General features: G+C 47.6%; 1 protein-coding gene across 2 annotated transcripts in view; it reads right to left on the bottom strand.

Annotated features, from left to right (window-relative positions):
- Clic5 (chloride intracellular channel 5) overlaps positions 1-15,603 on the bottom strand; it is a 149,718-nt gene that overhangs the window by 29,610 nt on the left and 104,505 nt on the right. For both annotated transcript variants that reach the window (XM_029471464.1, XM_021149513.2), the window contains exons 3-4: positions 12,449-12,574; positions 5,727-5,833 (exon numbers count right to left, since the gene is read on the bottom strand). In XM_029471464.1, the coding sequence (XP_029327324.1) occupies positions 5,727-5,833; positions 12,449-12,574 (233 nt within the window). The remainder of the gene's footprint in view (positions 1-5,726; positions 5,834-12,448; positions 12,575-15,603) is intronic.

The raw sequence follows: 15,603 nt of genomic DNA, 5'->3' as shown, positions 1-15,603 counted from the left end.
TTTGTAGACCAGGCTGGCCTCGAACTCAGAAATCCGCCTGCCTCTGCCTCCCGAGTGCTGGGATTAAAGGCGTGCGCCACCACGCCCGGCTTGAGGAGTTGAATTTCACACAGCTCCTGGGCTCTAGGCTGTGGGAAATGGTGTACGTGCAGGTATGCTGGCATTGTGATATCGTAATGGGAGAACTGGGATGGCACCCATGAGCCTTCTGATGTCATGACGAGGCAGTGTCATGATATGATGGAGTATTTAGATGCTGTAATTCCCGTTGTGGTGGGACAGTGAGGTAATGTGATGTCACATGGCTCCTGTCTCTGAAACCAGGTAATGGGGGGGGGGTTGTTGGTGGAGGGGATTGAGGGGCGAGGGTATGTCTTCAGCTTTGGGAAATGAAGTAATATGTTTATGCACACCTGGCTGAATGTAGAATCTCATGATCCATTCATGACAAAAAAAAACTCAGGCTACTTGTGAGGGACTTGAAAAGAACACTAAGAAATGGTTCGGAGAGGCTAGAGGCAGAGTCTGACCACAGAGGACCAAGGGAAGTCTGGATGTGGTAATGACAGGGACAGGAGACAGTGCAATAGCAGGTCCCCAAACAAAGCACAAAAACATCAGGTGGCTGGAGGTGTGAGATCAGGGCCACGCCAGTGGCAGCCTGGGACTTGGACACTTTGGGGGAACAGCAGCAACCTCCTCAAAATTGGGGAACAAAAGAGCTGGAGTGATGGCTCAGACATTAGGAGTTGATAACAAGCGCTTCCTGTTTCTTACAGAGGACAGAGTTTCTGTTCCCAGCCCCTGGTGCAGTGAGTGCCCCCATGCAAGCCCTAAGGATCCAACCCCTCTAGTCACAATGAGAGCACCCACACTCCCTTACACATAAAGATACATGCACTGAAAATATAGAAGGAGGAGGAGGAGAAGGAGAAGAAGAAAGAAGAAAGAAGGAGGAGGAAGAAGAAGAAGGAGAAGGGGGGAGGAGGAGGAGGAGAAGATTTTAAAGAGGGAACCAAGGCTGGTATGGTTGCTCAGTGGGCAGGTAAGGTCACTTGCCCTGCCAACCTGGTGACTTGAGTTCAATCCCCAGGCCCTATGCAAAAGCAGAAGAAGCAAGACAATCCCACAAAGCTCTCCTCTGACCTCTGCACCCAACACCACGGCATCCATCCTGCTACCAGTGATAATTTTAAAAGTTAAAAAAGAAAGAGAGCATAATGAATTTAAAAAGCAGAAAGAGACCAGTGGGTAGACACCTGCAAAAACAGGTTGGGGGCAGGTAGAAGAAAAAGCAGAGAGGAGACCCAACAGGCTTGGCTTATGCTTTCCACAACAGTGACCATTATTAGCTCATTATTAGCATGTAGTGAGCTCTCCTTATATACCAGGTACTGTGCCAAGGCATGTATATGATTTGACTTAGGAAATACATGGACCCGTCACACAGTCACTATGCTCAACAGAAGTATGAATAAGCTCACCTCAGGGTTTCAGAAACAGGCTTAGAGAGAGCCTATCTTCCAGGCACATTTGTGCAGCTAGTTGTGCAATTCAAACTTGGGCTGGTAATCCCACTTCTGCTGGATTTCTAGCTCGCATAGACAGCTAGCTTGCTAAGGGTAATAGCTTTTACCTGCCCCTGGTAACTTCAGAACCTAGTGCAGTGCCTGCCACATGAGACACGTTCTTTCAAAATGAGCTCCGAGTGTGTGCTGCTCCAGGCACTGTGTCGATGTGTGCACTTGGAGGCCAGGACAGGATATTGGATGTTCACTCCTATTGCTTTCTGCTTTATTGACTTTATTGAGTCTCTTGCTGAACAGGGACTTCACCCTTTTCATGAGGCTTGCTGGCCAGCAAGCTCTAAGGATCTGCCTGTCCCTGCCCCTAAAGCTAGGGCTATAGGCACACGGTGCAGCTATGATCAGCTTTTTTACATGGGGGCTGGGGATTTGAACTCAGTTCCTTCTGCTTGTGGAACAAGCGCTCTTAGCCACTGAGCCGATTCCTCAGTCTCCACAGAGTTTTGTTGCATGTCTAAATGAAATTAGACATTCCAATTAATGGCCCATTCTCTTGAGCACTAGCTGGGATCGTTTCTGGAGGATGAGATCTGGCTTTCAGCCGTTGGAAGACTTTGGGTGGCTGCTACATGTGTATTTGGCTTTTCTCAAGCAGGACAAGGTAGGGCTAGATTATGATCGGTGACAGTGTGTCTAGGGGAGGCAGGGAGCAGACTCTGTCCAAGAGAGAAGGGGGACTCATGATAGCTCAGCTGGTAAAGTGTTTCTGTATAATAATGAGGACATGAATCTGACCACCCAATACTGGGCATAATGGCTTGGGGTTGCCATACCATCACTTAGAAGTCAAACAGATTCCTGGAGCTCACTGTCCAGCAAGTCCAGCCAAATATATGCATTTCAGGATAGCAAGAGCTACTGTCTCAACAACCATGACAACAAAACCAAGGGGGATGTGATCTGAAGAATGACACCTGGGGTTGATTTCTGGCCTCCACCTACATGCGCACATTTGTGTACATGCATAGCTTGCTGCCCACAACATGTGTACCTTGACATGTCAGAAAGTGGGTGGAGTGATAGATATCAGAAAGCCTGGAGCTGCGAGCCTGGAACTCTAAGAAGGTAGAGAGTGTCATGGCCTGTCTTAGTTAGGGTTTACTGCTGTGAACAGATACCATGACCAAGTCAACTCTTATATAGCCAACATTTTTGGGGGGCTGGCTTACGGTTCAGTGGTTCAGTCCATTATCATCAAGGCAGGAGCATAAAGCAGCATCCAGGCAGGCATGGTGCAGGAGGAGCTGAGGGTTCTACATCTTCATCTGAAGACTGCTAGAAGACTGGCTTCCAGGCAGCTAGGACAAGGGTCTTAAAGCCCACACCCACAGTGACACACCTACTCCAACAAGGTCACACCTCCTAATAGTGCCACTCCCTGATCAAAGCATATACAAACCATCACATGGCCTTTCTCTTGGGCCATGTAGACTGAGCATAGAGCTGGCTTGGGAGTGTGGCTCTGGGCTCTCTTGTAGGAGTGAGGCTCCTGCAGGCCAGCCCTGCAGGAACATAGGTTCCTGCCTTGTGAACCAAGAACTTTTGGATTCTGCTCACCAAAACTGGATATGAGAACTCAAGGGGTTATAGAGCAGTGGTTAGTTTCTAGTGGCTGAGAAGAACAAAGCATGTGGGAGTGGGGCAGCTATTGAGAAGGCAGATATGCCTGAGCTTTCAATTGTACAAGTGAGCAAGGGAAGGAGTCACGAGGGTAAAGCCCATCTCGGGGAAAACCAGGCTGAAACAGGAGAAGAGAAACAGTGGAAGCTGGAGAGGATTGAGTTTACAGGAAATCGACACTTGGAGTTTTGTGGAAACTGGTGCTTTGGATTTGGACACAGCAGAACTGTAAATGTGGATACTATGTAAATACCGTTCCTAATTCAAAAAGTCTGGAAGGTTCAAATGAGATAATCTTTCTGAGGGCCCTCTGACAAGTATGGAGGAAGATGTTTGTGGTTGAGATAAAAAGACACTGAATGTAGAGTCTGAGGAAACAGAGCTCAAAAGCTGGTGGGCACCGGGGAGGAGAGAAATCCCTGGTCCTCTCCTTTGCCTCTGGGCCCTGGGCCAGTGAAGTGACAATAACTGTTCTTTTCCAGGAAGTTCTAAGGGCTCTGATACTTAATATTGATGGACAACTTGACTGGATTTAGAATCACCTAGGAAACAGACCTCTGGGTGTGTCTATGACGGGTTTCCACAGAGGAAGGAAGCCCCACCCTGACATGGGTGGTAATACCCCATGGACTGGGGACTGAATTTAATAAAATGGATAAAGGAAAAAGGAAGTTGAACTCACCTGGCTTCCTGACTGCAGATACACTATGAACAGCTGCCTTGAGCCCTACCCCAAGCCTTCTGTCGAGATGGTCAGTGCCCTCAAATCATGAGTAAAGTGAACCTTTATTAGGAGTTGATATTGTTATCATTTGTCACTACGGTCCAAAAAACCTATCATGGCTGTGTTAGTCTCCTTGGACTTAAAGCAGTAAAAGGCCACCAGGTGGGTGACATAAAATTATGGGACATCATTCTTAGTTCTGGAAGACAGACCGTTCAAAAATTAAACCTTTCCTTTGTCTTCCTGTTTCTGAAAAGCCTTGGTTGTGGCTGAGGCTGTAGCTGTGAGTGTGGCTGAGGCTGTGGCTAAGGCTGTGGCTGTAGCTGAGGCTGTGGCTGAGGCTGAGGCTGTGGCTGAGGCTGTGGCTGTGGCTGTGGCTAAAACTGTGGCTGAGGCTGTGGCTAAGGCTGTGGCTGTGGCTGATGCTGTGGCTATGGCTGAGGTTGAGGCTGTGGCTATGACTAAAGCTGTGGCTGTGGCTGTGGCTGTGACTGAGGCTGTGGCTATGGCTGAAGTTGTGGCTAAGGCTGTGGCTAAGGCTGAGGCTGAGGTTGAGGCTGAGCCTATATGGCTCCACTCTCCACTTCTATCTTCACATGGCCATCTGTCCCAAACCTTTCTGTCTGTCCTCTCAGCTTTTTACAAGGACAACTCATTGGACTTGGGGACCATACTAAGAGCAGGATGATATCATCTTGAGATCCTGAGCTAATCTCATCTATGAAGACCTCATTTACTAATATGCTCATGCTCTCAGGGTCCAGATGGACAGTTGGATGTTGACATGACTTTTGAGGGGAGAGGCGTCATTCAACCAACTACAGCATCCAACCTGGAATGAAGCTAGATAACTAGTATGCGTAAAATATTTTCCTCTCTCTCTCTCTCTCTCTCTCTCTCTCTCTCTCTCTCTCTCTCACACACACACACACACACACACACACCAAATCACCTCTGCTCTGAACTCTAAGAGTACCTGGTACTTTCTTGTGACCCACTGTGGATTATCAACTTGTCCATTCATGCAGATTCATGAGGCATTCCCTCTGTTTGGTTTGGTCCCAGAACCTAGGGATTTGGCCCGTGCCCCCTCTCCATGGTGTGTGTGTGTGGGGGGGAACAAAGCTCTCCCTCACCCCTTTCCTTTGGGGATCTCACAGCAACTCTTCAGGTCCCACACACTCCCCTTCAGATACCTCAGGAAACCTTTTACCGAAGATACTGCACGAGGGACTGAAATACCTGTGAGCCTAAAAGTGGGGTGCTGAGACACCATCATAGGAGCAGCATGTCCTAGGGCTGCGGCTGATGCCAGGAAGGAAGGGCTATGAAGAGGAGGGAGCCAGGCTTTTAGAAGTCCTCCCCTAACTCCCCACAATCAGGGCATAGAGTACAGAGAATTAGGTCTGTGGTGTTCACCAAATTTTGGCCATCTTTGCCCTCCTCATGCTTCTTGTCAGCCCTTGCAAAGCTTTTTGAGGGGACTACGAAGAAGTGGGAATATATGACACAGACGTTATGTGTCTGGAGAAAAGATCCAGCACCACGAATCCTCCCAGGCTGTGCAATAAGGAGGCTTTCCAAAGCCGGCTATGCCCTGCCTCTGAGTCACCAACAACACACTCTTGTTTCTCCTACTCTACAGGCAGCAGGTTCTGAGTCAGGAGGATGAGAGGGGGTGAGAAGATAACAAGCAGCACTGGTTCCAGAAGCTTCTCTGGCTTGAAATGTTCTGAAATGGCCATGGGCAAACCAGAGAGGCAGATCTGCCCGGCATCCCTAGAAGGGTCACTCACCAGCATTGTTCTGTTGTTTGGTGTTTTTGATGTAGGCTGAGAACTTGGAGAAGATGTCTATGCCCGCAGTGTTAGATTCCCGGTGTTTTGCAGCCAGTTTGGGGTACCTGGAAGGGAAGCCATGGAGTTCAATGATGCTAGAAGAACAGGACTCTTCAGTAGCGATCTTATCTGCATCACAGGGAGCGGTGTTCCCTTTTCTGGCTGGAGCTACCATCTTTTGGGATTTAACCATCATTCCACGGGGAGGGTGGGCACACAACCCTCAATCATTATCAAGGAAATCAGAGGCCAGTAAGGTGCTGAAAGACTTAACCAGGGTGATTTGGTCTGTTAGGCAAGGAACCAGGTTGGCACCCATAGCCCTCTTCCTGAAATGGCCCAGGAGACACAGCAACACAGGGCTGGCCTCTGAGTCAGGTGGGGTTTCTGATATGTCCCCTGAACTTATAAAAACGCCTGTCTATTCACTACCACAATCCTAGCTGCCCAGAGCTGGCGGGTGCCTGGGTCCACAGCACCAAGGTCCTAAGTCATGTCTCAAAGGAAAAGTGTCCCTTGTGTGCTTCTAAAATGTCTCTCTGGTGCTTATTATACGTGCAGGCTAAGAGTAACTTAACCCGGCTCCACTCGCAAGTCATGTGTTTTTTATCACTTGGATTTCCAAGCATGGAGGGAGATTTACAATGATCCTACTCTATCCCTTGCACTGTTTCTCATTTTGAAGTGAAAAAAGAAAAAAGAAAGAAAAACCATGCAAGAGGTTGGCCAGGTTTAGGATCCTTGGTGTTGAAACTGAATGAGGAGTAAGCTCACATGTGTGGAAATCCTTGGGTTTACCCAATACCATCATCCCATGGGTAATGCTAATTATTCATTTCATAAAAGAATTCTTAATATTCATTAAAAATTCATTTCACAAGATCATTCTGTACATGACCAGGCAGATGGTCAATTTATCATTATTAACAATAAGTGCAGGGCTGTGTGATCTGGAGGGGGGAGTTTCACTGTATGCGTCTAGGTTGTTTTGTCTATTAATCAAAATTCTTTTCTTCAGATTTTATGTTTTTAACCACAATGGAGTCTTTAAAAATCACGTGCCGTGGGGTTTGGGAGCCAGGCCAGCCAGTAAGGATGGTGAGAAACCGCCTGAATCTGACTCCCAGAATCTCTGTCAGGAGAGGATGGTAGCAAGCTTGTAATCCTGGGGCTGGAGTAGTGAGGCAGGGGGAATTCTGGGGTCCAGTGGCCAGCAGGGGTAGACTAACTCATGAATTTTAGGCTGGGAAGATGTTGATTCTTGTAAGACAAGAGAGGAAGTGTCACCTGAGGAATGCCACTCTGTTCTCCATACATACTTGTGCACATGGGCACACACCTGCACTTGTACACACAAGTCATTTGTCATTGTTCTTTCATTCCTTTCTTCTTCAATGATCTCATTAGCTAGGACTGCCCCACTCTTGGAGCCACGGCAGACTATTTGTTTAATTTTGTGTTTGATTGATTGCTGATTGATTGATTGATTGATTGATTGACTGATTTTGCCATGACAGGTTTAATGTCAGAGACGCAGCGTTTGGAAAAGCCCTCAGGAATATATTGGTCCCAGCTCTTCACCACAGTCACTAGGCAGGTACAGAGGGAGCTACTGATCCCATTTTGTAGCAAAGGCTGTTGGAGACCCAAGGCAAACCAATCACTTAAGGGCCTTAGTGTGGGACCAATAAGAAACTGACTTGGAGACTCTGAAGCAGTGAGTATCCTTCGTACTTGATGCTCTCATGATGGGAAAATTACCTTGCACGGAGTGGCCACTGTGTTCTGGACACAGCCCTGAGCTTCATAGGCAACTCTGTCTCATGGGTGAATAAGAGCAGTCCTGATCTGGGAAGTTCCTGTCTCTGCTTCGTAAGTCCTGGCATCACAGACAGCAGCCACGTCTGCCTGGCTTTTAAGTGGGCTCTAATGCTCTGAGCTTAGGGACTCACACTTGTGGGAGTGCCTCTCCTTCTTGGAGTGGAGAGGCAACCTCCTAAGATTCCATAAGCTTTGGAGGTTACACGTCTATAAAGCTCCTCCCTAAGGTTACCCCGGGAAGGGCAAGCTCCTTGATGGAACTGGCTTCAAGTTGAGCAGGAGTTCCAGGACGCAGTGGACACCCAGGAGTGATTTCATAAGTAGTAACCATGCTGGGATTGACCTTTGAGTTGCCCATGCCCCTATAAATAATCCCAATCATCTCATTGGTTTACCACACTCCATCTGGGTGGAATTGGCTCCCTGGCCTATTGCCATGCCGACCTGGGCTGAATTGACATGTGTGCACGTTGCCTCACAGAGTATCACATAGCTCTTGGGAATCAAGATTGGAAAAGTATCGTTCTGATTGCTTTGTTTTAAGTTTGCCTATTTAGTCGCTGTGCACACGGACTAAATAATGTCCATGGGCTTCTGCACATTTCCCAGTCAGCCATTCTGCAGTCTAGTGACTAGGCTCTAGCCAATGGAATGGGGTGTGCATGTGTGTATGCATGTGCATGTATATGCGTGATGTAACTCCTTTGGGCTCTGGTCTTTGAAAGCACTGTGTGTGCTTCATTTTGTTGTTGTTGTTGTTGTTGTTTTCTCCCTGCTTAAGACATGTTGGAGGTGCTGTATGCACAGCTACAAGGTGGAGGAGCCCCACAGTATCCACTGAGACTATGCTTAAGTGGCACGTGCCCTTGTCATGTCAGGCCACAGCACCACATGTTTCGACAAGAGAGCACCACCTGGCAGCAGAGACCTGAAGCCAAGGCATGGACTCCAGAACCCAAGCTCAACCATCGCGTGGAGGCTTCTGAGACTGCCTCCACCTGTCAGAGCGGCAGGAGAACATTACTCTACTGCTGTAAGAGATCTGTATACACCTTTAAATATAAAACAGTGTATTCTCAGTGCCTTGATTGTGAGCCTCAGATTATGGCTACCACCTGACTGATGCCACGGCATACCATGTAACCAGACCATTTTTGATTAGCATCCAGGATTCTATTTTTTTTCTTCCTTCGGTTATTTGTGTGTGCATGTGGCATGCTTATGTGTGGAGGTGTGTGTGCATGTGTGTGTGTGTGCGTGTGTGTGTGTGTGTTTGTGTGTGTGCGTGTGCATATGGGAGCTCCGAGGTTGATGTTTGGAATCATTCTCCATCAGACTGCACCTTTCTCTTATTTGCTGAGCCTGTGTCTCCCAGTCAAACCCAGAGCTCCCCAGTGTGGCTAGTCAAGCTGTCCAGCTTGCTCTGGGGGATCCCCTACTTCTGCCTTCCAATGATGAAATTACAGGGAGGTCACTATGCCCACTAGGCAGTTAAGGGAATTTCTAAACCCTGGTCTTAATGCTTGCATGGCAAACATTAAGTGCTGAGCCACCTCACCGGCCCCTCACCTCTGAATTCTTATCCTAACTTCTATGCGCTCAGATTATTTTATAATAGTCAGCTTTATGCAATGTCCTCTGAAACTCATGCAGTCCCAGATTTGGGGCTGAAAGAGATCTTGGAGAACACTGGTTGGTAGCCCTTCCTTCACTTTCAAGAAGATCAAATAAGAAGGGAGGGAGCCTTGTCTAAAGTCACCCAGGATATACAGTTGGTTTTGAGGTGGTCAAGCTTCTCTGTTCTGAATCCTAGCAGCTTTGGTTATGGGATGGAGATGGTTCTGGTTACGGCCCAGGCATGTCTCGATATATAACTCTGCATGAGCTTCTCTGCATGAGCCTCTTCCCAGCACTAAGTGGACCAGTCCACAGAAAGGAGGGTCGTTAGTCTCATTTAGAAACTACTTGCGATTCGCTGGACTCCTCATCTTGACACCAAATACTCTCTGGAACCACACATAATTTTTTTTAAGTGTTGGAATATTTGTGTGTGATTTCTTCTCCTTTAAAAAAACAAAAGCTGAGAGAGAAAAATCTTGGCTCTCTGGAAATTTTTACAAACAGCAGCATGATAAGAAACACATGGCCTCCTCACAGCATCAGGAAACGGGGAGTTCTGCTGCCCCCTGGAGAGGCATAAGGGCCAAGCAACACTACTCTGTGAGCCTCTGGATGGGGGCCACCCCACCTTTCAGCCTGGGTTAAGGGGGGGATTGGCTAAGCTGGTGGCTTGGGAGCAGACTGTCAGGACTCTGAGGCTGGAGCTGAGGCACTGGCTCGGTGCTAGTTACTGGCCAATATCTGGAGCACCTGCCCCCACCTGATGGGCACAGAGGCATCTAAGAGCACTTTCTGTGAACAGCATCCTGAGCAGTTGATCGTCACCTTACTTCAGAAGACCTCTGAAGTCATTCATTTAATGAGCTTGAGGAGCTAAATGGTCAGTTCACCAGCCTGGCAGGAAGGGCCTCCATCACACCTCTCACACCTAACTGAAATCCAGAAGAGACCTAGGCTGGAAGCAGTGTGTTCAGAATCAATGGCATTATGGAGCAGGGTGGGGCATCTAGAGCGGCCCTGTCCAGCACTTCCAGCCCCTGCTTGAACCATGGGAGCTTACAAGCTGATTAAAAAGACAATGGATCTGATAAAGACCTTATTCAAGAAGGATATCCATAAAGCCGTGAAATCTATAATCCCAGGGTCTTTATGTCCCTCTCATCTTACTGGGGACACAGACCAAGATGACAAGAGCTAAGGGGCTTGGCTAACCTGAGTATCAAGGACTAGGACAGGAAATGGTCTGGGGCAGAGGGTGTTCTTTCACAGAGGAGGCTTAAAGCAAGAGCAGAGATGGGAAAGGTCAAGATGACACTTGTGTCCCCTGGCAGAGCGAGCAGTATATCCCATCTATCGGCTTGGCAGAAGACTGTGTGGACAGCCCTACCCTTCATTTCTGGTGCTTCTGTTCTCCTTGCTAGACTCGGTGGATGTAGACATTCCTCAACAGGAGGATTTGTTCCGAAGAGACAACAATAACCTAACCAGGCATTGTCTGGACTCTGCCCGAGTCAGTGAAAACAGGTTTTCACATGGGATTTGCAACTAGTACAAGCAACAAATGAGGCTGAGTCCCAGGAGAGCAAGAAGGAGTGAGGAGTCAGCCCCTTCGGGGCACATCCACCTGAGGAGTTGGCTGGTGTTCTGTTCGAAGATACACTGGGCTTCTGGCTGCTGCCTGTTAGGTGACGTGTGTGTGGCTCACTGTTGATTGAACTTATTCCCTGATTGAAAGTCTGTACCCAGGGCTGGAAAGATGGCTCAGCAGTCAAGAACACTGAATGCTCTTTCAGAGATCCTGAGTTCAATTCTCAACAACCACATGGTGGCTCACAACCATCATTCATGGGATCCGATGCCCTCTTCTGGTGTGTCTGAAGAGAGGGACATTGAACTCACATATATAAAATAAATAAATAAATAAATACATCTTTTAAAAATAAATGGCCACAGGCCACTTCCCCCTCAGTGTGAAAATGACCTGTCCTAATATGATGACAAAGGATGCTCTTAAGGGAGTGTGGTTCCTTGCTTAAGGCTTCCTTAGGGAATCGGGGACCAGTAATCATCCAACAGTAAGGCACCATTGGTTACCATGGTTACCACTGGTTACCATGGGCTATCCCACTGTACCAGACCATAAAACAAGGATAAGGACAGCCCTTTCTCCCAGGTATCAGAGCTGATGAGAGTGTGATGTCACAGAGCTCAGCGCCTGGCACAGCCCAGGAGCGACATTTGCTGACAGGTAAACAGAACTTTGAGAGAAACACAGAAAAAAATGATCATATTCTAACTCTGCTTTCCTTCCTGAGAATGCAGGTACGTCCTTGGGGCAGGAACTCAGAGTTTCTCGTGTGACAGGATTGCACCAACTGAGCCGTATCCCCAACCCTTTACACGGCTTTCCTTCCCAGCAGCCAGGGAAAGTCTTACAGCTGACAACGGCCCAGCTTACAGATCTTACAGCTGAAGATCCTTCTGTGGTGACCCTGCAGCACTGAGCTCATGCCTGACTCTGTCAGGAACACCGGGTTTCCAGTGTAACAATGAGGTAGGATGGTTTTCATCTCTGATTACTGTATTCTGCAATTAATGAGCCCAGACTTGGCCATCTTTTAGACTATGTCTCTTACCTCCTCTTGTATCAGTAATAGCTAATCTGCCCCCGTAAGAACTCTCAGCTCCTACACCTGCCAGTCCCAATCTATATTTGTATGTATGTATGTATGTATGTATGTATGTATGTATGTATGTGGCTTGCTCATACTTATGGCTCCTGGTGTGGTCTCAGGCACCAGCTGTCTCTTTCCTGGTTTGTCATCATTAAATCAGCCTTTTATCCCTTCTACTGAAGATGAAGAAGTTTGCACAATCTTGAGCTTTTCAGGAGAATAAAGCTGGTGGGGGGAGAGGGAGAGGGGGAGAGAGAGGGAGAGGGAGAGGTGAGAAGGGGGGAGGAGATGGGGGGGTTTTGGGAGGGGTGGGGGGAGAGGGAGAGGGAGAGGGAGAGGGAGGAGGGAGAGGGAGAGGGAGAGGGAGAGAGGAGAGGGAGATTCCCAGGTCCCCTAAAGTCACTCTGTAGGAACTGACTGGCAATACCTATGGGTAACTTGGCATACTTTGGGATTGGGGTTCCATTTTGCAAAACCTCAAACTGAAGCAGCCCTACTGGAAATCTGCCTTCCCACAGCTAACTCTCTCCCTGTCCATAGGTCTGTAAAGAATCAGCTCATTACTTCTCAGGGGTTAGGGTCTCCTCCAGGAACTCTTCAATCTTGTTGACATCCGTCTTCACATCCCCATTGAAGGTCAGGAAGGGCGGGTGCGTGCCAGGAGCCAGGTTGTGTAGATCGGCTGGCTTTCTGTGGAGAGAGTAAGATTCCAGTGATGGTGTGAACCATTGGCCCTCTTGTTCTGAGAAGCCTATGGCATTAACTCTGGTCTGGGGTTAATCAACATGCCTGTAGCATAACCAGATTTGTGGTACTAGGTGTGAGACAGTAGAAGCTGGATAGAGCTCTGTGGGCCTGTGGTGTGAAACAGAAAACTCATCCAGGGGAAGAAAATGGCAGAAGTAACTCACAAGTCGAAGCTGAACACAACTGAAAAGCCCAGAGAGGATCATGGTGACCGTCTAAATTAGCTCCCGTCTAACTGCACAGGACTGTGCCTCCAAATGCCCTCTTACTAATTATCCCAACAAAACACACAATTCCAGGCTTGACAAATTAACACAGCGGGGCTGAAGAAATGGCTCAGCGGTTAAGGACACGTCCTACTTTTCCAGAGGACCTGAGTTTGGTTCTGAACACTCAAAACAGAAAGATCACAACTGCTAGTCATCCCAGCTTCAGGGGATCTCATACCCCTTTTTGGCCTCCACAAACAATAATAAGTAACACATTGGATCCTAAATGTATTTGAATATTATATTACTATATACATGTGTGTGTGTGTGTGTGTGTGTGTGTTTTGGGGACTTCTTCAAGTTCCAATGCTCCCATTCTGAGTAACATGCATTTTAATATGTAGCAATTAACATCTGGCATTGTTCAATCTCTTCCCGTTCAATATTGCAGATCAGGAAACATTAGGGAGGCTATGGCTAAGGGTTCTACATCAAGAACTATGAGCTGGGCTTGGCGGTCCATTCATTCCTGTTATTCCAGAGCTTGGAAGGCTGGAGCAGGGGGATTGCTACCATTGTGATACCAGCTTGGGCTACAGACTAGAATACTGTCTCGGAAATTAATCAAACAGACAAAGAGTTCCCAACATCTACATTCAGTTTCCAAAACCCACAAGGCAGCTAACAGCTCAGAACTGCCTGTAATTCCAGTTGCAGGAGGACTGATGCCCTCTTCTGGCTTCTTCAGGTACTGCACACACATAGTGAACAGACACACATGCAGGCAAATCAGCCATACACGTATAATAAAAAAATAAATTAAAAAAGGGTTGACTTTAACTGTGAAATTAGAACTCAAAAGTTGGTCTGATATTGAAAAAGCTCCAACCCAATTATGAAAGTTTGTGCTTTCCAATGAAAGTCGGGGACCAGTAGGCAGCTATCCTACAGGAAACCGGTTAATAATCCAACATGCTTCACCATTTACTGTTTTTAATCTTAATTTGAACACAAATTTTTAAAAAATATAACCATTATGATTTTAATTTTACTAAAACTTATTTGTTTGTGAAAGATTTTTAAAATTAATTTAATATATGTAAATTGAAGATTTCCCGAGCCAGAAATGGAATCTTTTACAATAAAGTTTGAGGGCACTTTAGGGGTACTTATAATTATAAATAATCCAATTCCAAGGAATCACAACTTCATTTATCTAGTAGGACTTGAGTAAACACAGTGACCCCTGTTGAGGAAAGCAGTTTCCTTTTGTCTCAGGTTTTCCCGGGACCAATAAAACCTTATAGATGAAGGCTACTTTGCCAAACTCAGTCCTTCTGAAGAGACAATACACGCCCGCTTGTCCCAACTAGACAAGTGAGCTGAGGCAGAAAGATCTCAAGTTCAAGGCCAGCCTGAGAGTGAACTCAGGTTTAGTCTGGGAAAGTTAGCAAGATCTCTATCAAAACAAAGTACGAAGAGGGAGCCGGTGAAATAGCAAGCCCTTGCCTAGTATATGTGAAGCCCTGGGCCCATCCCGGACTCCATACCAAAGCATAAAGAAGAAAGGTAACGCAGTCATTCTTAAATCTAAGATAACCCGGTGTCAGGAACCTCACCACCTCTGCAGCGCACACAGGAGACATTGCATGCATCAGGGAGAGGGAGATGCTGAGGTCCCCGTGATCCAGGAGGCCGGGGAAGATGTTAGGGAAGAGTACAGCAATATGGAGCACGCACCCAATGAATGAACAAGAAGTAATCAATCGAACTTTCTAGACTCAGCCCTCAACAGTGCCTGGTGTGGTCCCTGTCGGTGCTGGATACTTAGTATATTGAGTGCCACAGGGAAGGTACGTCAAGAACCCAAGAACGACATTGCGTCTGTTAGTGCCAGTGATGTGGTGTGCTTCTAAAATCCCTCCTGCCAGGTGGTCAAATTCGTGAGCCAGTATCAAGGAAGGAGGGGACGGGGTGGGATGGGGGGAGTGGCTTAGCAACAGGAAGTGGAGACTTGGGGCTGTACTGAGGAAGCAGGGTAGGGCACACGCAGGAGTCTCAGGGCAGCCATGGGAGTTTCCATTCTCTGAGTTTGCAACATTCTTTGTGGCCACTGGAGCAGAAAATATGAGATGGAGAAACTGTAAAATGTCAACAAGAGGGGGCAGAGGCTTCTGTGAGGAGACAAATTCCTGGTCTAATCAGCTAGGGAGGGGACGACAAGAATTCCAGTGACAGCTCCCAAGTCACTCCCAACAGGCTGCTCTCCAGTCTCCTTCTGTGACACTCAAACAACTGAGACTAATTCACTTAGTTCCTTGTTGACTCAGTGTGCGTCCCTCCCCTCACATAAAGAGAGGGCATTCTTTGCAGGCTGCTCCTGTTTTGTAACTGACACTGGCCAGGAAGGAAGTCTTCTCTTGTTTTATTTTGGAGCAGTTACTGTGGCTTAAAGACACAGCGGTCTGTTAGTCTGTTGACAGGGCAGCAGTGTGGTTTCGTTTCTGGGATCCTGGGGGTACTTTGGCTGCTAGGTTCTGACACCTTGGGGACATGCCACTTCTGGCTCCCGAAGCTGGGCATTGTCAAAAGCATGGTGGCCAGCGCCACCCCTTCCTCTCTCAGTCAGCTCCCACCCCAGCTGTTGGAAGTGAAATTACAGAATTCCATGTCTCCAGATTGGATGTGTGAATTATTTCACGGGCCTCATCCTTTCTTTAGCTCCCTGATTCACAGCTCCATGAGGGGCGCCGGGTTTCAATT

Source organism: Mus caroli, chromosome 17 (genome assembly GCF_900094665.2).
Source record: "Mus caroli chromosome 17, CAROLI_EIJ_v1.1, whole genome shotgun sequence".
Taxonomy (NCBI): Eukaryota; Metazoa; Chordata; class Mammalia; order Rodentia; family Muridae; genus Mus; species Mus caroli.
Note: the sequence above shows the minus strand (reverse complement) of the source record. Positions and strands in the feature narration are given on the sequence as shown.